The sequence below is a fragment of the Zonotrichia leucophrys genome, chromosome 3, assembly GCF_028769735.1.
Source record: "Zonotrichia leucophrys gambelii isolate GWCS_2022_RI chromosome 3, RI_Zleu_2.0, whole genome shotgun sequence".
Classification (NCBI taxonomy): domain Eukaryota; kingdom Metazoa; phylum Chordata; class Aves; order Passeriformes; family Passerellidae; genus Zonotrichia; species Zonotrichia leucophrys.
Window position 1 is genome coordinate 99,735,150 of NC_088172.1, and position 25,101 is coordinate 99,760,250.

A 25,101-nucleotide genomic window follows, 5' to 3' on the forward strand; every position below is an offset into this window, starting at 1 on the left:
GAGAAAATGCTAAAGGCTGCCCCCCAATAGCTAATAAAGAAAAACTGAACAGCACAAACATCACAGCACCTGAGTCAATAAAGATTTTAATGCAACTTTTCAGATAAAGTTCCACAAGGTCCTGCTGCCCTGACCCCAGCCATGGAACCTTCCACAACTGAACCAAGCCTGACCTCATGCAAGCATCTGCTTGGTAAGCAGTATTCTAATTTGCAGGATGTTAAGTGACCTATTTTTTTTTTTTCTCATTTAAGAAGTTAAAAGCCAGCAGCATTTTGCTGTTGTTAAAAAGGAACACAAGCTAGGCTCTTCTATCAATGCAACAACAGCTCTTCTGGAAATGCAAGAAGGAAATGTTTACTGAAGAACAGCTTCAATGCAGACAAGGTTATTTGGACTAATATTTCCTTAATGGTCCTTCCGGGAATGAGATTCTTGCCCTGACATCTTATTATAAGATATTTTGCAAGGTTATCTTAATTTACTGTGAAAAAATGGAAGTACAACATTTAGTGACTGAGGCAACAGCCATTCAACTCAGAAATTCAAACATCAAATTTCTACTTGTCAGATCTAAAAGTTCACCTACTTAAAATATTTTCACTCCAAATTTACCAAATATTCACTGGGAAGAATGCTCTAGCAAGAAACCAGGTTTTAAAACACTTCTTATAATACATTCAAGCATCTCAGTGTTACAGTTTTATATGAACACTGCAGGAATATCTGATTCTAAAGCCAAGTCATTATTGCTTATTTATGCAATGACAAATCTACATGACATTCAAAGTCAGCTAATGATAATGAATTTGTTCAGTGCAGCTTCTAATCTTATGGAATCAAATAATATAAACTCAATTGTATTTCAAATACTCAAAAGGAAGCAAAGGGCACATAAAATAAAGACATTTCAAGAAGGAACTTGAGGAACACACAAGGTGTTAATTAATAAAAAATTGAAGAACCTATGAAACGAGGTAGTTATGAAATAAATACTGTGTTCACAGCGAGATAATGAAATGGAAGGTCTGCAGAAGACAAAACATGAGACAGATAGTTTCCTTTCCATACAACAAAAAACTTGAGAATAATGAAGACTATCAGACAACTACTTCATTTCTGCCTGCATCATTCTGAACTTAAGAACAACAAAATCACTGAAAGTTAATTACCACCTTTATCTTGTTCACCAAATAAACAGCTAATTACACCAATATTTCTCCCAGCAAAACCAAGTCATTGAGACAAAAAATCCAGAAATAAAGAAAATGTTTTTGTCCTACTTTCCTGATATTGATTTTGGACATGTCACAAAGTTGTAGGAAAAAGTATTTCCAAGTCTGAAATAATCAGAAGAGAATGAGGGCAAAATTATAGCTTAACTTACATAAAAACAGCTTTCAAATGGGAATGCTTTGTCCTCAAAAGAAGTTATTAAATTCTGTGAGTACCTCTGACTTCATTAAACATTGAGACAGATCTCATATCAGAGCTATGACTGTTCTGATGTGGATGTTTCTTCTGCAAACACCAAAGAAGTCAAATCAATCTCTATGCCAGAGGCAGCAGCAGCTCTTGGAAAGTTCCATCACGTTCAGCATCCTCTGAGTGTTAAACATTAGTACTTGGAAGGGAAGACCACAGGTTTTCCTGTAGAAAACTGGAGGCATTAATAATTTTCTCCTTAAGAGTTAAAAAGTATCCTTTCCAAACTCGATTTCTTTAATTTTCTCTTTAATTTTCACTTTTAGGAGGGTTTAAACACTTCTGCTTTATGACAACCACAACCATTTCCTACCTAAGGGGGATTACACACCATCTGGCAGAGTGCTCACATCCACCTGCCTTTCAAGCAATCACACCTACAAGGTGCACAAATCAACACGAATAAGTAGGAACTCTTCATCTACACACTCCTCCTTTTCCTGAGTTTCCTTTCTAGTACCGAACTACCAGGTAAAGTGCAGGTAGGGACTCAGAAGGAAAGGAGGGATGCAGTTCTAGTGCTGCCAGCCTTCCTCAGCTGACAATAATCAACAACCTCCTCTGTTAGGAGGTCAATCATTAAAGGGGAAGGTTTTACTGTAAGCTGAGGATATCCTATATTTATGTATGATACATTAATGTACATTTATTTTATAATACAACTGTTTCTCATGCCCCCCTTTCTTTAAGATCCCATCTCCAGCTATCCCAAGTACCACTCAAGGGGTGTGAAACAGGCACAATGTAATGAACAATGTTTTTATTGGAAAGGTAGCTTAAGGCAACTTCCTACTATTCTCTGTAAGATTGAAAAATTGACCCAGGTTAGTTAAAATGTAAAATTACTTCTGACTTGGCCTGGTGTCCCTGTTCAGTACCCTGCACAGTGGCACAAGCCTTTGTTTCAGCAGGGAAGGAGGAGTGCCTGGAGCTTGGGGAGAGAGAACAATGGGAGAAAAAAGGTCAAAAGACAGATTTGTAAAGGCACCTCTGCTGAAAGGACTACTCAAGGCTACTGTCACTTAAGGGGCTGGATTTAGGGGTTTTTAACTCCTTCTGCCTGAATAACACAGAATATACATATAGGTCTATACCCACTGCACAGCTTTCACTCAAATCAGCACTCCCATGAGACACTCCAAGAAACTCCATTTGCCGCCTTATTGATGTACAACCAGTGTGATCCACTGGCTCCTGGCACTCCAAGCATCTGTGGGTCTTTTATTCCAAAATGCTTCTAGGTCATGGCAGGCTCCTTTGGAAATCCTACCAATGCACTGTAGTCAAAGAGAATTAACTCACCCAGCCCTCGGTGCAGGTCAGGTGCCACCCTGAGGCCACACTTTGGAGCAGCTGCCAGCGTTTGGACCATCTGAGGTCACAGGGCAGAATGAAGGCCCAGAGAACATTTGTATCCCAGCCCCTCCTCAATGGAAAAATGGAGCAGGAACAGCTCACAGAGCTCTCCTACCTTTGTCACACAATACCTCCTAAGGAAGCACTGGCTTACCAAACAGTCACTAAAATAACTTTCTGTCCTGCAGTTTTCTATGTAAAACTAAACCATGCCACATTTCAAAGCAGTACATTTTCAGTAACTATCCAAATAATCCGATGTTATTTTTTCCTCGTTTTTCTAGCCCTGTTTCCTTCACTCTCAGCACTTTGTAAGGACATCTTCATGTGTGTATTCCACATTATGTCTGTTGCAAAGTTTGGTAAACACTTAAAATACGACGTTGCTTTCTTTCAAACCCACAATGAGGGCTCACTTTACCAAAGGTCAGAGCTCTTGGCTCATCCTTGTGCCAACTCAACTCAGACACACCACACAACGCAGCTGACTCCCAAGATGGGCCTTCCACCCCTACATTTTCCATTTAAGCAAATTAATGATCAGTGAAGATGGGATACACCCAGAAGACAGAAAACCACTTATTCAGCAAGTCAAAAATGGATACGCTGGCCCTGAAAATTATAGTTGGAAGTGAAATGCATCCTACAAAGGATACCAGATTTCAGCTCCCTGCCGACAGTAAATATTTCAGGGATGTCCCTAAGATGATTTCTACTGAGGACAAATGGTACCTTCTTCTTAAAAGCAAAGAGTCTGGCTTGATAGGGAATAGACAGTTCTTTTATGCCTCTAATGGATTTATTCCCTTACGTTCAGTATTTCTCAGAAAGGATGTCACATCCTCAGAGAATTCTGCTGCTCTACATTTTAAGAACTCAAATGTTCCAGCGAAGCTCAGCTGAAATTTTAGAAGCTGATAGAGAAAATCGAAAGAGAAGAAGAAGAAAAGGTATCTGGTGGTTCAGAATATTAAAATCCTTCCAAGTAAAAGACAGCAGCAACCAGAAATGCAGAAGCACCCTGATGGAGCTAACTGTAATTACACATACTTTCTGGAAGTGGGTGTGTTTATATTTTGCATGCCTATCTTTTCACATGCAGAAGACAACACCTGACATGTATATAACAAAGAGTTAGCCCTGTAGTCTTAACTATCCTCCCATAAACTTAACCAACAAAAATAGCAATTAACACAGGTGTTTCATAATCTTCCAAATATACTTTCTTAGTAAGAAGGTAACTGAGGATTGTTTTAACATTCAATAGAAAAAGACGACTGTTTAATGTGGGTGTGTGCCAATATATGAAAACTATTTTACACGAATATTTTTGCAGTGGTCTGGAGGATCATGAGCCTAAAATGTTGAACACTCCCTCGATTCAAATTGTCTCTGGCCTGACTCACTGTGCAGCCCTGCACAGAATAAATAGGTGGAGGAAAGAAAGTCAAGACAAAAATTATTTAAGCACATAAACACTTATAATTCTGTAATATTCAAGAAGCTGTCATGTCCCAAATTAAATTTAGGACAGAGATAGACTTAGATGCACCCTTATTAAGAGGCTGCCTCTGAAGAGAGCACAAAAGGTGCCAGCAGAGACAGTGCAGGGTGTGCAAAGCCACCAGCAGCACACTGAGTGTGCCCAGGACGAGCTCCTCTCCAGAGGGCATCTTCTGCAATTCTCAGGAAAAATTTCCTCCCATGGCAGCCAGGCCTTTTTTTACTCCAAAGAATTTAGACAAAACCTAAGAATTTCTACTTTACATAAAACTGAGAGAACACCTGGTTCACCAATAAAATCATAAAGGTATTGTAGAAAAAACAATTTTTGTGCATTTGAGGTAACACAACATGCATAAAGAAAGTGTAGCTACTTAGCTTAAGCTGAGAAGAGTTTTACTGCAGTCCACACCTGGATATTTGATAATACATGCAAATATAAGCTTTTAACATATGCCATGAAGAATTAAGTAACAACACAACCTTGAAACTAAAATTAACATTAATGCATGTAGAGACTTTTTCCAGAGGGGGGGAGGGGAAAGAAAAACAAAAGAAAGGTGTTAAAAATACATAAAAATAAAAGACAAATTGCAGAAAACTGACACAAGACAATATTTAACCTTGGCCTAAAAGCAAGCATCACTTAATTGGTACAAATTGTAGTTGAAGATATCAGGGTTAGGTATAAGCCTCCCAACAATGCTGTGCATTTGTGAGAGATACAAATATCTACTTTCTTTCTCATTTTGAACAGCTGCACAGTTTGTTTACATTCAGAGCCATCATTTAGCTACCAGGTAAAATGCCACAAGATTTGTTCACAGAAATTAGTTAGTCAGAAATGAAAAATTATCCAAGATTTCTGTTCTGATTGATATTATCTCAAAAATATTGGATCACATATTTGTTGAAACTAAAAAGAGGATACAACCGAGAAAACATTAAGAATACCCTAAAATGGTAGTATTGATGTTATTTTTAGCTAGCAACTTTTCTTTCACTTAATTTCATTAGGTATCAGGAGATAGCTTCAAAAACACCACGTAATTTATTTGCACAATTTTATTAATACCTACATTTTGATCTCCTCACTATAAATTCATCCTACAATCCCACAATGCTAGTGCAGAAAGAGCATTCAAATTTGGAACTGAAAACCTGAAATAAAGTAATCTAAGTAATCCTGAGGTTGTTTGTACTTTACAGTTCAGAATCTTGGCCAATGTACTTTAGGAAAGGAAAGTGTCTTGCACTTTTAGACATCAGAGTGGTTGGCACACAAACAGCCACTGCAATCAGCATTACTCCCAAACAAAACTAATTGACAACTAAAAAGAGATTGATGCTAGAAAGGCACAAGAGGAGTGACATACTTCAAAGAAAAACAGAAATTTCATTTTTACAAAGTACAAAAAACATCCACAGAAAACCAGAAAATTATCATTGGAGTATACCTCTGTGAATGGTTAATGTGAAAATCTATCCTGAAAGAACTGGGGCACTAAAAGGAAACAAAACAAAGCAATCTGCTATCTTACTGTGTGAGCAGAACCTTGACCAAAACATGCCTAAAGCACAGTTTCTAGTTCAGTAGCAACAACCCAGATCAAACCCTGATGCACACTGGCTATTCATCTGAAAAACCACTACTGCAGCTGCTACATTAATCCAGCTTTTAGCACTATTTCCTCCTTCTTCTCCTACATCCTTTGCTGTGTGCAAGGCACTCCCAAAAAAGGATGTGGCCACCATGGTTAAGCCTTCAGGAAAAGAGCATTAGTGGCATTCAGATGATGTGTTTTCTTTTCCTTGCTTTTGCTTTACCAGTTGAAAACATCTTAATAAAACTAACAGTGAAACAGGTCTCATTTCAAAGGCTGATCATTTAACATATACTCAAGTGCTCTTTACATTTTTAATCTTGCCAAACATGCCTTTATAAACAGGCATTGTATTACAGCAGTACTAATGATAAAATGCCAGAGTGGCATTTAGAACTTTATGAATGTGAAGCTCACTGGCAACGCCACAAATCAAACAAAGGACCAAGAATTCATAGAGGTCCCCTCTTTTTTTGGTTATAAATTCATATGAATAAATATGCAAGCATAATAATTAGCACACTGTTTTCAACTGCAATGCTGCTATTTTCATCCCAAATTTTACACCAGCACCTACTTCAACATTTCCTCTGCTGTTTGAAGATGGAAATATCACATCTGTTGCACATTACAAACTAACAGTACTCAATTACAAAGATTTTGATCTGTTTGGACAAAAAGGTAGGAGGAATCTGGTCTTCTGCAAAGAGTTACTATTCCATATGCAGATTTACTGGGTAAAAGACCTTGCAAGAGTACAGTGTATCACCATTTTACCCACAAACACATTTTAAGAATTGGAGCGAAATTAAATAGAATGCAAAAACCATTCGCATCAGGTCCTAGGCAAAAAATAAAATAAAGGCAGAAATTACACAGTTCAAATCTTCAGCACTCAAGGAAAGTACTCCAGGTTTTTCCATGAGACATTATCACACAAAGCTGTCTCTAGCAGGTAGACACAGTTCTTCAGCAAAACAAGCAGACTTCAAACTATTCCAGAAGAGTGATTTGCAGTTTAGCTCCACCCCACCCACAGCTCCCTCATGAAAAGCCAGAATTCCAAAGGAAATAAAACACAGCCCAGGAACACGCCAAAACCAACCACAATACACCTTTTGGGCAAAAAGAACAGCCTAAAACCAGCCCCACTTTCCCCCACACACCCTTTTTGCAGTGAAGCAGCCAAGTGGGAACAGTAAAAGAAGGCATGGTTAGTACAGGCTCTAATTAAGGGCCATAGATGGATGTACAAAACGAGCTCATTCTGCCAACTTAATGATTCAGCTTAAAGACCTGGGAGTTTTCCTCCTGACTTCTGTCAGGAGTCAAGTACATCTGTTGAGTGCATTTGAAGATTCTGCCTCTTGTAAGATAACCTTTTCCTCTGCACACAAGAATTACCACTGAGTTCAGCAGAGAATGATCACAGCAAAGATAAGGATAGTTTTGTGGAAGAATCAATCACAGTCTCCAAAAAAGCTAGACACAAATGACTTAGTATTTTCCTGTGAATCAAGTGTGTGTATATATATATACACACACACACACACACGCACAATATACACCAAGGTAAAGGCAAGATATATATACATATATATACACACACACACACATTCATATATATCTATATATACACCAAGGTAAAGGTAAGTACCACAATTTAAGTACTTCCATTAATTCAGCTGTCCTCACTTGATTTTAAAGACAACACCCTTAAGTCCTAAAGAAAAGGCTGAAAAAAAATTCAAAAAGCAGACAGTGGTATGTTTTCAGCTTCAGTATAAATCAAATAGATTAATACAGAAACAGAATCTGACCTTTCAAAAAACCTATTCAAAGTTGATCACACGTCACAAAGAGGTTTCCAGTTTTGCTTTTATAAATTATGGATCATTAACTCTCAAGCACTCCAGTGTGCAAGGTTCATGAGATGCATGTGGAGGCTCATTCAGGTCTCTGACCAGATGTACAAGTTTATTAACAGCTCCAATAACCACAACACACAGAGAGATTGGTTCTAACAGAGCAAACACTTGTTACCCACTTAAAACCTAACAGGAACTGGTTTCACTCCATCAAGTAACTCTCCATAACTCCAACAGGAATTCCGAGCTTTAATTACTTACCTGTGAACATAATGCAACTGGTGAACTGAATCAATGGCTATCACCATTTCAGCCAAATAAAAACGAGCCATATCTTCAGGGAGTCTGTCCTCAAACTTGCTGAGCAATGTAAGCAGGTCTCCTCCAACATAGTAATCCATAACCAGGTACTATGGAGTGGGAACAGTAAGAGAACAGAGTGAGGGGAAAAAAAAAATCACAATTTATTGAGTGAATAAAAGACTTAATATTCATTTAAGCATAAAAACTAATTCACTGCAAAAATTATTATGGATATAAAAAAACCTGAGATGCTTAGTGCTCTGAAAACAGCAGCCAGTTCAGCTGCAGTTTAGCATTTAGCCTACCTGAATAATTTTCATATTTATACTCCCCAAATATAGTAAGCCTCATGACAAAACAGTATTAACTTCATCCACAGTCCCATCACCAAACATGAAATATTTAGATCTTCTGGACTCCCTTATGAAAACAATGCCCTTTGTTAGAAAGCTAAAGGAGTAAAGGTTTTTAAGTACAGACCTATAAAAATGAAACAAGTGTGTAAACTTGTAATCTCATTTATGTTGCCCTAATTTCCAAGGCTTTCCTTTCCCTTTCTTCCTACCACCTTCTTTCCCCATTAAACAAATTACTTTGGAGAGCAAAGTTTTTAGATTTAGAGGGGTATTTCTAATCTAAAGGTCTTTTAGATTAAGGCAAAGTCTGAGAGACTTCCAGTGACCCACATCATAATTCCAGAAACTGTTGACATTGCACATGATACAGGACCTGGCAACATAAAATACAACATGTCACCTTCTCTAATTGAAAGGATGGAGAAAAATATTGATTTCTCGTCTATTAATGAAACATAAAACTTGCCAGCCATAAAAGTGGATGCATAGACTTTAAAAGAAATCAGAGTCTTTCTGCATTTTACTGTATTTACAGAATAAAATGCCACTTCTTTTAGCAACATAATTAAAATTACTGGAAAAAGTGAAACTTAGGTGTGAAATTCAGGATGAATATATTGTAGCTTAATTTAGTTTATTTTTAATTATGAAACAGTGCCTGAAAGGCTAAATAGGGGAAAGAAAAAAATCAAATTAATTATAGCTAAAAAACTAATTTTTAACATTTTAATTTAACACACACTGCTAAACATTACTTTCGAACATCATTGTGGACAGGTTAGTCAGAATCACAGAATATCCTGAGCTGGAAGGGACCCACAAGGATCACCAAAGTTCAGCTCTTGGCCCTTGACAGGACAGCTCCAAGACTCAAATCACACCCCTGAGAATGAATTTCCACTAGACTCTCTGAAAGCCTTTGCTTAGAGCTCCAGTCTGTTTCCAGGAAGGCAGCCTATCTGCATTTGAAGCAGAGAGTCTTCTTAAGAGCATAAATAATAAAAAATATTGAAAATGTAATCATGAATACCCCAATTTGTTTCTTTAAAATTCTGAAAACACAGCCTAAAGGGACTATTTATATTAGTTGCTCAAACGTGTTTGCCTTGCCCATTTTCAGAAAAAGACACTAAAATATGAATAAAAAAATCTGCAAAATTATTCCAGCTCTAGGGAAGTTGAGGGGCAGGCAGAAACCTTACCCCTGTTTCTTTCCCCTCATATTTTCCATAACAATAAAGGCGATGAACAACGATTTTAACAGCTTGATACACAATAATATGGGAATCCTCATTAATTCCAAGTGCACAAGAAAGTACAAAAGGCATTTCCACAAGATTTTAAATGTGTTGATAGTCAAATTTTCATCTGTTGCTTTGTGACAGGAATAATGAACTTCTTAAATTATGCTCACAATCCTTACAGAAGATAAGTATCTTCTATTCAGTGGTGCTCCTGCACTCCTTCAGGAACAAGATTGATTGTACAAATTTCTTGTGTTTTACAGTTTCAGAAAATGCATTAAGCCTTTGGAACTCCAGATACTGATTACTAAGTGATGCATTGCACAGACATCTCCAAGAGCTGAATTTATTGCTTTGAATGTATATTGACAAAAAACTCTTCAGATTCTCCTAACTGACGTGGGATCTCTGCACTCATTCACCAGCACTTTGAAAACCTCTGCAACTCAGCTACTGGATATAACAAAATAAGAGAATTTTGGCTCTTAAAACACAGGATTCTGCACCTCCTCCTAAATTTGCAAGAGCAATATAGTAACCTAACGACACAGAAACCTTCAGCTCCTTGAATAAGCCAACACTTAAACTGTAATTCAGGGTTAAGTTGTGCAAATGAATTTAAATATGTGTGTAGGAATTACAGATAAATCTAAAAACGAAATTTTACATTAACAAATTCCATCAAATATCCAATGTCAAATATCCAGGCTCTTATAAAAAATAGGGTTTTTTTAAAGCCTTAAAAATACTTCCTAAACAATAATAATAAAACTACTTTCTAAACGTACTCAATCATCCAGATCTATCCCAGTCTCAAATACTTCTCAAAATACTACTGTATGACAGCACCTCTTTCCAAGAGAGAGAAAAAGCATAGATTTAAGAACTCTAAATTCTAGTAGCTGGTGGAAGCTTAACACAGGCATTTAATCCCAAACCACAGATTCATTTGGAATGGAAGGGACCTCTTCAGACCTCATCTGCTCAGTAGGGTCAGCTAGAAAACGCTGATGGTGACAGTCTCCAGCTGGGGTTTGAGCATCTCCCGATAAAGAAGGGATTTCTTGTGTTCTGATGAAACTCCATGGATTTCAGCTTGTATCCACTGGCTCCTGTCCTCCCACTAGGCACCACTGGGAGGAATCCGGCTCCCTTGTCTCAATTCCCTCCATGGGGTGTTTACACACATTGATGACAACTCCCTCTCCATCCTACATTTATTTGGGGTGAAGAATCCCAGCTCTCCTCCCAGGAAAGATGCCCCAGTGTCTCCATCATCCTTCTGGCCTCACAACAGCCTTGCTCCAGTGGTTCCATCTCTCTTTGGCCCTGGGGAGCTCAGACCCGGACACAGCACTTCAGGTGCAGGGCAGAGAGGAGAGGAAGGACCTCCCCTGACCTGCTGGCAACACTTTTCCTTGAGCCCAGAACACTTCTGGTCTATTTTACTGTGAGAGTGCATTGCTGCCTCATGGCTAAGCTTGTTATCCACCAGGACCTCGAGTAAAGCTGCTTTCCACTCACCTGGGCCCCAGCATGTACTTGGTTTCTCTTATTTACTCCCTAAATGCAGGGCATTGCCTTTCCCTTTGCTGAAATCCATGAGATTTCTCTCTCTCCAGTTTGCTGAGGTCCATCTCAAGGCAAGCAACAGCCACTGCACAATCACATCTACTGCTCAATCCACACAGATTTTTTCAAGGCCACTTGTGTTACACACAATTTCAATAAAAAGCATATGGAGAGCTAGTGATGATACAAACTCCCAGTATCACTGGTATTTACCCCAGCAGACTATCAAAGATAAACAGAACCTGCTCTGTGCTTAGTGAAAACAAGGAAACTGGCAGGAATAAAACCAATTCTAGCAGGCTGTTCTAGAATATATAATATTTTCCTTGAAATGCTCTTAATGATAAGATCAGAATTACACAATACATGAGATTATTTTTACTGTCCACATTACAAAGCACGAAGCTGGCTGGGAGGTATTTACACCAACAGTTAAGACTTACAAATACAGAGCCCCATTTCCATAAAAATCTACCAAAACCCAGGCATTTGAACTGACAGAAGAAAATGCAATATAATGGCAAAAACCACTACAGGTCTGCAAGAGTTCCCTGTATAGCACTTTTTGTATTGAACAGACTGGGAGGAAAAAACTACTGTGGCTGTACAGTAGATTTTAACCAAAACATTCGAATTGCTAATGATAGAGAATCCAAAGCATAGGGCAATAAAACCCAAATAATTAAAAGCCATCAATGCAAAGTTGTTTACTTTTTTAGGTATAAATTCTACTGAAACTGTATCACAATCAAAACATTTTTAAGTGGGATTTTAAAGAAAATTGGCCACTTTTCCACACATTAGTTTCTTTTTGTGAGTCATTCACAATACTCATAAATAACATCAAAGAGACATTTTAATTTAATAAACTACACCTTCCAACTCTTATTTATGAGAATTTAGAGGCATTCTTCCTGCTTTATTGTTTTGTGACAGCTTACTGAGTTTAAGTCCTCAAAATAGTAAGTTGTTTCAAAACAGGTCTACTCCCAATTGCTCTCTGTAAAACTGTAATCAACATGGTTAATCATGAAAAGCTAAAATAGAAATTCTATGTTAGCAAGTGCACTTTCAATTTTACAAATCCAATTAAACTGGAATGACAAATTATAAGAAAGCCTATGCAGACAGACCAAAGTTTATCAACAAATGCAAAGTGGTTTAGAAAACAAACCTGTCTTCCTGAGGTGTTTATAGCCAAACTTTCATAGTTTCTCACCAATCGTCACCCTTCAGAATTTTATGGAAAAATCACAGATCCTCACATGGTCTGCATGGTCCACAACACAAAATTAACAAATAAACTACTTTTCTGTTTCAAACCACAACCAAGACTCTGCATTTCACACAGATACATATATAAACATATAAATATATAAAAGCAACACTCACTAAATAGTTTTCATCCTGGAATGCATAATGTAATGTTGTGATCCACTGGTTATCTCCATTCACTAACACATCTCTCTCTTCTCGAAAACAGGCTGTCTGAAAGGGAGAAAAATAATTACAGGCTTTAGGTAAAATAGATAAAGAGAAACATTCAGCAAGTTGACTGTGCTTTGACATTATATTTAGGAGGAAAAAAAATCAAAACTGCCTCTCAGTTAAAAAGTTATTATACTATCCAAATACGACAAAATCTAAAAAGAAATAGATATGAGAAGAGACCACCTTCTTCAAATTTAAGCAGTTGTACTTCTCTGTACTGTTAAGTGATGCAAAGGGATAAAGAAGCTGCTGCTTCCCATCATCTAAAATGCCAATATCTTGATGTATCAATAATGACAGGATAGCAATGCATGATTAAGAAAAACAATCAATAATGGCATTAGATAATTGTAACTGCTCTAGGAGTCAGAGAGCTGGAATCTGGAGTCTTGTGCTGCTGTTTTATCTCATCATGGTGTTAGCCCAGTTTTACACTTGAGTTCTCACACACAGTTCTTTCCATGTGAAAGTGGCTGCCAATAACTCCATGTAGTCATCACTTGATAATCATTAATCACTTTCTCCACACCCCTCTCTCAGGAAAAGCAGGGAGGAGCAAATGTTGCTCTTGCCAGGTATAAGCTGTTGATCAGACATCCCAAAAGGTTTCCCCTCAATACACTGGAAAGCCAAACAGGAGGCAAGAGGTGCCTTCATATCAAGTGGAACAGAAGAGGAACAAGAACTGCCAACAAATGTTTTGTACGAAAAAAAAGAAGGCAAAATGTGAAGAAAATAACTTAGTGCAAAGCAGCAAGGCATTTAATCCAATGAAGGTCCTGCAACTTGCCCTGAGTAGTGAAAAAAATACCTCAGCAGAAACAACTTTACAGAATAACAGACAAAAACGACCAAACAGACAAAAAGCCAAAAAAACTATAGCAAAGAAATGTCATAAATATTTTGAAGGGAGTAAGTTCTGAAGTGAATATCACAAGAAAACAAAAAGTATCAAATAACAAAGCCAACACACAATTTTGTTCAGAAAAAAAGAGATGTAAACAATAGTGCAAAGGAAAGAATAACATCGTACAGGCTCCTGTTTAGAAGGCAGATGGAGAGTTTGAGAAAAACACAGACCATATTTTATTCCAGCACACTCTGCTCTTCACAAAGATGTTTCATCATTTTGAACCCTGCTCTGTCTCTCCATCTCTGAGACAGCTAAGTTTAAAGGAAATTCAAACCTTTGCTTTTTATTTTTTCATTTTGATTTCCAAATCCAATAGGAAAATAGCAGACTTCTGGCATGGCTTTTGGTGGCTGTGAGATTTGGAAAGTGAAAAATGAAAAGTGAAACATCATTTGAGATTGAGATATGCACAAGAAAACATGCAGCAAAAACAGAGCAGCAAGTAACTCCTTCCTCCAAGCAAATAAACCATCACAAGTCCTTTTTTTGGTGAATACAGTGGGTAAGAACTATGCAGACCAGGAAAGATTAGGATGACATACTTGAATCATTGCACAATGCAGCAGCTAAATCAGTGAAATTTGAGAAAATAGCAAGACATACTTCAAACAAATACCTTCAAAGATTATTGAATGAAAAATGGACTTGGGGTAGGAGAATGAGTATGGATCATCTTCAGAAGGAAGATGTTTGATGCTTCAGCTTGATTTTTTTCCTTCTTTGTTTGCAAACTCTTCACATATTTCAGAGAAAAATAACTCTGAACTCTTGTTTTCAGAAGGATAAATAACAGGTAGTTTCTCCATTTGTTATGACACAACTAATAGGACTGGTTACTAGAGAGTTTATATAATTCCACTTGTTTTTGCCATGATTTGACAAAAGACTGTGCATTCCTGGAGCACTCCAGACACCCACCTCTGGGCAGCATGCCTAGAGCTGAAGCAACAGCTACTACCACAGTAGAACACAGCTGAGAGTTGAAGTGGCAAAAAAAAAAAAAAAAATCCAGCAACAACAAAAAGAAACAGTAGCAGCGGTTCTTTTAATTACTGTAGCATGGCTAAATCAGGCTTTTATAAAATTAAGCCTTCTTTGTGCCTTACATTATTCCAGCATTACATTTCATCTTCCCTGGGCAGTCTCCTTGAACTGTTGGCAGAGACCCCCAGGGGCCATCTGATCCAACTCTGTCACAGCAAAGCCAACTCGGTGCCGTGGTTGTATCTCTGCTGTTATCGTGGCCTTCAAGCAGCCAAGAATTTGACCCGCTCTGCTGTTGGGTGCTCATGTCCTCAGAGCTCAGAGTCAGCACCTCCTGGGGATGCTGACTGCTTCCATGGAGCCTGCTGTTTGTCCTGGTCTCTCCTGAGCCCCATCTGGCACCAGCATGGCACGCGTGTAACTCTAAGTGACTGTCAGCGCTCAGGGTAACAGGTCTGGGGGTGTCACAGCAAGATGTCACACACTTCCAGGTACTCCTTGTATCAGTAACATTCCCAGCTCTACGTCCCATCTCAACAGTGGCAAGTATTTGGAAAATTTATCCTCTGTTATTATATAAAAAAAAGAACACTGACTTTGCAACCTGTGTAATTTTACAGTAACAAAGTTTTTGCACTCAGAACTTGCAGTTCTCAACCTTACTCTGACATTCTCAAGCCTCTTTTGAGCACATACTATCTTTCTGCTTTTACAAATGACTCCCACTTCCCACACTGTTGACACATATGTTCATTAACACACAGACTATGAATACACATATGAACATATCGACCTATCTATATTGCTTGTGGTTTTGGACTGCATGATTTTCCTGTGTATCTCAGCAGCACACTGCTAACAGAGCAAAAATGGGTCATTTTCCCCATCAGTAGTAAGAAGAGCATTCATGAATGTTTAAAAATGACAGGTTACAGTTGCTAAAGGTCATGCTTCATAATGCATTTTCACTCCAGATGGTTCTCTTTCCACTATATACCCATGGGTTACAAATACATGGAAAAACATTGCTGTAATTCTTCTTAGGCTAACGGTTCAGACTTTCAAAAATTCAGCTGGACCCATGGGAAGAGTATTTTTAATACCTTGCATAGAGAAAAATTTTTGAAACCTATTTATAACTGTATGCTAATGAAAAGAAACAGTTTTCAAACTCACTCTAAAAGGGTACATTTAAAAACAGAGTGGAGCTTTATTCCTGGTCCTTTCTTTTTCAGTGAAATAATAAAACTTACAGTAATGACATTTGTCTTGGAGAGAAATATCTCTTTGTATCAAGACTACTGCCAGATTGCTCAGTATCTGAATAATTTCTGGATAAAAAGGAAACACATTGTGCACATCTAACCACAATCTGCAAGCCATTTATACTTCTTACTGTTATAACATTTTCATTAAAAGAAACAGGATGTGCACACATCAGAAATTGGCTTTAATTTGTCTGAATACATTTTTTTTAAGAGTGTGATGGTTTCCCATTGATCTCACTTCCTACCAAGATGTAATTAAAACATAAATGAGGAAATCAGATAAACTTGGAAGCAGTTGAACAGCAAGGCAGTTTGAGAGCAGCAAAGTTGAGGTCTCAAATAAAAACTATACATTACTGAGTGTATTTTTAGTACGCACAGATGAAGAATTTCAAAGCAAATTAGAGTTAGATACATGTTCCATCTAAAATTAATACACAAGTATTCAGGTGCAGGCTGCATTTCAAAAGCTTCCTTTCAAAGGAATCCAGGGGAAATATACCAAGGATTTGTGAAGAGCAGAGTTGTATAAAGAAAGTAGACAGCTAAGGCAAAAGTAAGGCTGGTGAAGGAGCTGTTCCACCTTTTCCAGACATAAAATGGACTCCAGCTTTAACGAGGAACTTTTTATCACATATTTTTGCAGATGAACATTTTTATGAAACATGCCCTCTAATTAATTTGAAAATTTAATCTTTCTGATTTTTCAATCCACTCATTGGGCCTTTACTAAGTTCTAACTACTGAGCAACTAATTGACTTGATGAGCTATAGCTCAGCAATTACCTTCTTATAGCTCAGTAATTACCTTCCACCATGGAAAATACTTGCTAAAGACATTCCCAACTGGAACAAATGTATTAAAAGATCACTTGTGCAGTGGGCAATTTTTGGACAATTACAGAAAAGGTCTAATGTCAAAAACATTCAGCCCCACAGAAGTCAAGATTCCAGGACATTTAAACCCTTCTGATTAATTGCTTTAAGCTTATTTAATATTTTTTTTATACTGCCAGTAAATAGTGAAGCACTTCCTCCATCCCTCTAATAAACATGGAGACTTGTGGACAGAGAAATAACAATTCAGCAAAGTAAGAGGGGACACAATCATGGAAAACGTTACTGCAATCTTACTTCAGCTCTCTTCAGCATCTCCCACTTATTAAGTATCTTCATGGCAAAAACTTTATCTGCATTTTTCAGTTTTACTACTGCAACCTGGAAAAAAGAAATGAAAGACAAATGAGTTATAAGAAGAAAATATATATTGTTTTCATTTTTATGTAACCTTGCAGTTTTGGAGGTTTTTTTCAACTATTCTGGATACATTTTTACTATGCACAAAATACCACACCCTCAAAACAGAAACACCTTAATAGTCCAGGAAAATTACACATTTATTGCAAGCTTTCTTTATGTATCACACTTTCCCTAGGTATAATTTTTTTCTAAGTGACTGTCAATGAAAACTGTCATTTCTTAGCATCACACTTCTTGCTGTATCATAATGACATGAAGCTCTCTAGCTCTATGCTTTATATTCCTGCACTTCAGTGCTACACACTTATTTAAACTTTAGAGCCCTAACAAAAAGGTAACAGCACAGCAGCTTCTAAATCAAGATAAACAATGTGGTTTTGGTTTTAAAAACAAATAAAACTGTAGATTTGCCATAAAGCAACTTCCACTCTCGTTTCAAATCATGCACTACATTTTCTTCAAAGATAGTATGACTTCACATTTTTCCACCTGAAGTTCAATGAGCTCTTTATGATATCTGTTGTAAGCAACAGGAAAACAGAAAAATGCACATTTTCTAGAGAAGTGAAACGTAACAAAACAATCCAGCCCAGCTGCCTCTCCTCTCCTCATAGCTTCTGAAACATTAGATGCCATAGGCCTCTGTAATAATAAATTAATGAAGTTCACTGACACCATCCTTTTCTGAGAATATTAGTTTTGTTCAGCTATAATATAAGCTAACATAGAACATTTTTAGGAAAGAGGGAAGGAAGAAGTTTACACAAACTTGTTTTCACAGTTCCAGCTTCCCTGGGTATGGAAAGCTCAGTATCTTAACCAAAATGGGTGTGAAAGTGCCACAAACTCAAAGCTGCTGATCAGAACTAGACCAGCATTATCATCCCAACTACAGCAAAGTTCAACAATCACTTTACATTTTAACAACCATTCTCCAACTATTCTGTTCTGCCTCTTGCCTTTTAAAGAAGCCTTAAAACCAAAAGCAGATAAAAGTTTATTTCTGTGTGCACCTGGTTACAAACCAACACGCTGTCACACAGATTATCATCATCTTCATCCTGCAGGCCAGTTACAAAAAAAATACCAAGGTTGATTCCTACATTCCTTTCACCTCTCTCACCATCAGCAAACCAGCAATGTGTGAAGACAGTGATAACAGAAAAGAAAATACAGGATCAGACAGTTTGAAGGAAGTGTCATGCAAACCTCTTTGAGCCATCTTCAGATGTGTCATCAGCTGCAACAGCTTCACAAACGAGGCAAAAGCCCAGGCTGAAGGAGTGCAATGCTCTGATGTCTAAACCAATGTGTACCTCACAGTGTGGCTCCTGCCTAGCTACAGACTCCCAGGCCAAGCAGCTGTCACTTCCCATATGTACATTATCAGCCCTGCTCTTGACACTGCGGCCGTCTGGGGTTGCAGGGGGAGGCAGTGGCAAGGAGATAAAAAGAGGATATAAGACAGAAAGGTATTGCATTTATTTGTTTAAACTAGTTTATGGGCTGAAATTTTTAAAGGTTACCTCACATGAGGTTTGAGCTCAGATTTAGAATCCATCAAGGAATTTTCAGACTTGAAAAACAAAAATGGATTATTACTTTAGCCTATAATATAATAACTTCAATTCATAAAGAATGTTCGCTGTGGTGTGCATGGAAACCCAAGACTGAGAATCACAATTTCTTTTTGAGGGAAAGATGAATCTTTTGCAGTGATACATCGCCCAGAGTGTGGATTTGATCTTGATAGTCCTTTTGCTATACTGTCAATCTTAGAGGCTCTGGTAAGCCATCAGTTGTATCAATTTCTAAGGAAAAATGGCAGGAGGAGAAAGCCTCAAAATTGCACCTTATCAGTATTCCAACTGTATCCTACGTGACTTGGATAACAGGGGCACCCTTGGTGATGCAGCCTGTGGTATGAAGCTACAATGTAGTTGTGCCCCAAAGACCTGTAAGTGTTTTGGGACTCTTGCTGGGAAAGATTAACAGGCTGCTGCTACTAAAGCTGAGTAGCTCCTGCTGCCCAGCATGGGAAATAAATTTTTCCCCACCATTAACCATTGGAGTAGAGGCAGCCAGAGGCATAAGACAATACAAGTATTTCAAGGCCAATTTCAGGAATTCATTTCTTGCCTGCAGCATGCTCAGTGCAAGGCTGTGTTATCCTGCACAGGACTTGCTTATTGAAAGGCACACAGTAAGAGTGCACAGCTGCCTGAATTTCCAGCCTCCTATTCAGCAATCACTTGGACACAAGTGCAGGAGCCACAGCACTGCCTTTGGTGAAGATTTGGAACACAGGCTTTCTGTGGCATGAACAAGGGCTTGGTACCTTCTGCAAATGTGTAACAGCATTGAAGAGTGACTAAAGAACAAAAATAGACTCGTGTTTACCAGCTGTGTTTACAATCAGTCTGAAGCTTTTAGTCTGTGAAAGCCATTAATGTTATTCCATATCAATAACCACCACACACAAAAGATCACAGACATCATAAGCATCTTTCTGCAATCACAGCATGTTTTTGGGGGTGTCTCAGTGCTTTAGAAAAGTCAATCCCAAAATGCTTATTCCAAGACTGTGAAAGTAAAACCTGACACTTCAGAATTGAGCAGACTGATGCAGTTTCTAATTGTAACAAAAAAGAATCTGAATCATGATTACAAATCTAGGCAGTGTTTACATATACACACAGTATTTACTACCTACACAAAGGCACAAATATAGACAGAGTTTTGTTTTGATCTTCTCCCTTCCCTAGTGAAGCTGTCAAGACTGAAGAAAGAGTAATCACTCCTAGTGATCCTGAAGTGTATTGCTACTGGAACTTCTTAAAATTAGACTTTTTAAAGGTTGGTATTTTTTTTTAATTTTATTTCCCTGTGAGCAGCCAAAAAAAAAAAAAAAAAAAGATTGGTATGTGCTGATGTAAACATCTTGGGTTTAGCCAGATATGAAGCTCTTTTCTTCATCCTCCAACCATTTTCGATATTTCCCACAAACAGCAGTCTAGTTTGGCATGCTGTCAGACACCTTCTGCCCCAAGCTTGGCTATTTGTGATACTTGTCTGCACTTTCCCTTTGCTTAAAAAGCAATAGCCTTTTACAGAAAAAAAAAAAAAACTAGAATAGAAGCTATTAAAGTTGAAAGAAAGAGAAAAACAATAAAAGTAGAAAAAAAGATTCAGCATTGGTTTTCTTGTCCAGCAAGAACAAGCACTCAAGAAAGAATGTTACTGTTCATAACTGTATGACAAAAATTAGGAGTAACTAGCTCATTCTCAAGCTATAAAACTCATCATCTTCAAAATATCAACAACATAACAACCTGGTATTTGCTAGCATCAGCATGCACTGTTGTTTTTTTCAAAGCCATAACAGAATCAACTGAAAATTTTGGCAGTAGATAGAACTTTCACTAAAGTGCACTTTTACACTGCTGAGGGACACCACAAAGAGCTGTTGTCCAGTTGCTTCACCTTTGCTAGCAGCATTTTCAGCTCCCAAATTTAAAGTCTTTTTGTTTTGAGTTCGGTTTTTCAAACCCTGTGCTAAAAGCCAGCACAGTGAATTGCTTGAAGCCCACATTATTAATTTTACCATGATAATCCTGCTCCTCCCCCAAGCAAAACATCTGTGTTTTCTAAAGACAGCGCTCTTACATGTAATTGTAAATAAGTATATGCATGCATGCAGAGGGAAGGGGCATGTGAATTATTTGACAAAAAGGAAACCTTTTCAGAAGGCAGAAAACAGGGTAAGGGGAAAAACAAAATCTAGGACCAATGAACTCTGACAGTTATAAGCAATAACGAGTTTGAACTACTTTTTGTCTGCATTAAACTTGTAAAAACAAAAAGGGAAATATTTCTTGACTATGCAAATTGAAGAAATTGAGTAGCGTAAAATCAAAATAAGAACAAGTCTGAGACTGTGCCAAAGAAAACTTGCACTAACTTTGTAGTCTACAGAATTTCAGAATTATGTTGATTCAGGAGACAAAAATTACCCCTCCCAGTAACCTAGAGCAACCTTGGTCTCATTTATAGTTTGCTGGAAAGAAAATACATTCTTTCAGATTTCTTAATCTGTCTCAGTAAATACAAGTATTGTGCAATTTATTATTAATATAGTTTTTTGTGGTTTAAGTAGCAGTAAAATTTGGTGGTCCATTTTTCAATTTTCCTCAGATATTTACTGGTTATTTTACAGAAAAATTAGCAATTTCTTTTCTTAGACAAATGTCTGAGTAGAACTTGTCTTTGCTAAGCCAGCAAGACACATATCCTTCGAAATATTTATTAAGAACATAAAAACCCAAACATCTTCACTGAAAGAGCTTCATTTTTCCCCTTACTGAAGATTTTGACAATCATAGAGTCACGTTATCTTCCTCAGATAAGGAATTAGAAAGAAACACTGTTCCTAGAAGAGAAGAACTCGCCAATCACACAGGCTGTCCCCAGAAGGGGACAGGGAAAGTTACATTCTCACTGTTCAGGGGATGATTCACCACAAAGAACTTCCTGAGAAAGAACCACGGTTTCTCTGCGGTTCAGCTGCTGTGGAGCTTGGTGCTGATGTAGCAGACAAAAATGACTTGTCTTAAAAACACAATATAAAGCAGGTTTTATGCATGATCCTCCCGACAAGAAGGAATCAACATCAGCGATTTTTCTTATATTTATCACAATCTGTAACTCAGCTGCAACTCCTATGGTAGCACTGACCAAGGCTAATCTTTTAAGCAGAAGTGTTTACATCAAAATGGAGATTGCAACATTCTCTGTGGCAGAAGTTTAGACTAAAGATAAATCATCCATGAGTAACTTCAGCCATCAGTCTCCTTTATAAAGAAGCTTCACTCCAGATGGACCAAAACCATGAGTGATAAAGTAGCTAAATAAATACTACCTTTTTTTGTTATTTTTACAGCTGCCCAATGATTATATCTGCACACAGGGATCAGAGTACGTAGTGGCACACACTACAGTAAAAATTCCTCTTCCTGACATACTACCTACAGGAGTCTGCTCTTCCACAACCACAGACTGGCAAAGACTGATTTTCACTCAAGATGCAAACATGAAAGTGAACCTGACAACAACTCTTCTCTGTCACGTGCCAGAGCCTCCAGAAATCCCCTCCTGTCACAGAGAACTTCCATTTCCAAAGGCAATCAACACTTTGATCAGTAAATCTTTTTCTTTGGGTTTAAGTTCATGTGCTTTTTCAGGCACTATGCAGTACCTCCTGCAGAGGCTTTCCACACTACCCACATCTGCAGTATATTTAGCCATGAAAAACTCAAGGCACTGCTGTACATTAGATTGCTCTTCCTACAGTGTACTGCATGAAAACAAAGCTCATGCACCCATGAATTAAGAAAAATGGGGCAGAAAGCTAACATTTTAAAGTTTCCTTGACCTAGTGATAAACAGACTTGTCTGGCAAATTCAAGGAAGAGATAGCTTAATCAGCAGCAGCAAAAAATGGTATGGTTTGACAGCAGTAGGTGACAACTGAAAAGGAAAATAACATCTGCTGAAGTCCTTAAAAGAAATACAGGAAAAATATTCAGAAGTTCCTTAAAATAGGAAACTTAATTACAGGAAAAGAGATATTTCTCTATGTTGTTGGAATGTCAGTGCCAATATCTGGCTAATTAAGCTGCTGAAAACTACTTTCAGACTGTATAGTTATCAGGAAAATTAGCAATTATTTGACTTCTAAACCACCAGTTACACACTGATCTCCACCTCCTGACTGGAAAGAATTAGTCAAGCAAATGATTTATCCTCAGACAGTTGAAACATGGTGTCATCTCAATCCATGTGAGCCTGCCTGCTCTCAAAACTCATATGGCATAAAAAGAGGTGCCAAAAATGTATAAAACAACATGTACATGCACCAAACATTAGGTGGGCCTATAATATCCATTATGGCTAACCAATGTAAAAACCTGAATATCAGTGTATTGTTATCAACAGTCTCTTCTCCTCAGTGCTGCAGGTCTGCAAGAGAATGATCCAAACCCTTCCACCTCCTTCTCACACCTACCTCCCCAAAGGCTCCTCGACCAATCACCTTCAGAATCTCAAAATCTTCTTTATGTAGTCGCATCTGTTTCACTTTAGATGTAAAAGGTTTGGCTGAAAAAAGGGGAAAAAAAGAGAATCATTAAAAACGAGAAAACAACCCACGCAACAGTAACACAAAATAGATGCAATCAGAGGCCTAAAACCAAGGGATCGTTTTGCTTATACACCTGTTTATCCTAAAGGAATATAATAAAGTTTAAAGCTAGAAATACTCAAGTAAGAACTAAGTCAAAACTGCTGTGAGAAAAAGGTTTACAAAGTAAGCTTGCTTTTTGCCATCTTTTAATTTAAAAAAATGGAGTCAAGCTGACTGTATTTTTCCACAGACTTTTGAGTTCACAGACATCCACTGAATCTGTGCTATATAATTCTGGTTGCAAAAGCAAAGTCTAATATAATGAGTTCGCTTTGGACAATATTAATTTTTTTGCCAATCAGCCAGACAATACTGTATTCAATGAGAAATTAAAACGGTGGTAAATGGTAAGTGGAAGGGCAATATTGGCCTACACAATGTATTATGCAACAGTTTTTGAAAAATACTTCTTCAAGGGAACACTTAATAGTCAATTCTTAGTTTTGGAAGGAAGAACAGTTGCACTCAAGACATTATTAACACATACAGTGAAAAAACTGAACGCATTTTCAAGTTAAGCTTCATTTCCTTCTCCTTTTCCCCCTCTTTTAAAATATATTTGAAAGCAGTAAGCAAACTAATGTACGGTATTCCAGACAGGTAAAATCCCAGCACTGTTTGCAGTAAAAGTCTCAGGAGTACTATTCCTCTCTTTTAGCCCCATTTAGCACTACAATTAACCAGCCCTGGTTCATTAATACATCTCTGCAGGCATGCAAAACAAGTTACTGATAACTCTACATCAAAACATGCACAGCACAACCCTTGGTAAAAAAAACCTTAAAAATTAAAGCTTTAAGTAATTTAGCAGGAAAAGGATTTCTTTATAAAATTATTGTTCTAAAGGCACGTTCAATACTTCACACAAATGAAATCCTATTACTAAACCAGATACTCCAGTAAATATGGTTCATACAAGAACATTGTATAATCAGGATTGGGATGGGTCTCCAAAATATAAAGTCAATTTCTGGCTCAAAGGCAGTCTAGCTCAATGATTCCAAAAAAGCAACTTGAGATACTTCATCCAGTTTCACATCTATGAAAAGGGAACATGATTTTTGTAACAGACAAGGCACTGACAATCACACTGCTGAATCACAAAACCCCAAAAAGGCACATTGTAAAGTCACCATTTTACAAGGCCCATAAAACCTTATTAGCTTATGCTTTCAGGGTACAGAGGCCCATCTCTGTCCATTTCTCTCTCTGCAGGAGCTGATGGAATCAGTGCAGATTTATTTGCAGGGAAGAATTGTGACAAGACATCATACTGCAGAACAATTTGTTCAGAATAACATTTCTAAACAGAAGTGGGGAACTGTTTTCAAAAGCTCCAAAAGCAAATGACCCTAAGTAAGAACCAAGTTAAATAGTCCTAGACACATGTAAGAAACCAAATTTGGGTTCTCCTAGAATTCAGAATTTTGTCTTCCTAATGTTATGAAATAATCCTGCTAAAACGCTATAATTCAAATTAGAATTTTAATGTTAATCATGCAGCCCCTCAAGGCACTACAGCATCCTTGTCCAGAACCATGCTACCTTCTGTTCAGCAAAGCAACCTTATAAATTGAGTCAAGACACAAGCTACCTGTAGTTTTGATACCTAAAACCCCTCACAAAACATTTTCATCCTAGTCAAAGCAGCTG

General features: G+C 37.6%; 1 protein-coding gene across 12 annotated transcripts in view; it reads right to left on the reverse strand.

Annotated features, from left to right (window-relative positions):
- CDC42BPA (CDC42 binding protein kinase alpha) overlaps window positions 1-25,101 on the reverse strand; it is a 183,774-nt gene that overhangs the window by 101,276 nt on the left and 57,397 nt on the right. For all 12 annotated transcript variants that reach the window (XM_064709519.1, XM_064709512.1, XM_064709516.1 and 9 more), the window contains exons 3-6: window positions 23,272-23,363; window positions 17,082-17,165; window positions 12,684-12,779; window positions 8,078-8,226 (exon numbers count right to left, since the gene is read on the reverse strand). In XM_064709519.1, coding sequence (XP_064565589.1) covers window positions 8,078-8,226; window positions 12,684-12,779; window positions 17,082-17,165; window positions 23,272-23,363 — 421 coding nt within the window. The remainder of the gene's footprint in view (window positions 1-8,077; window positions 8,227-12,683; window positions 12,780-17,081; window positions 17,166-23,271; window positions 23,364-25,101) is intronic.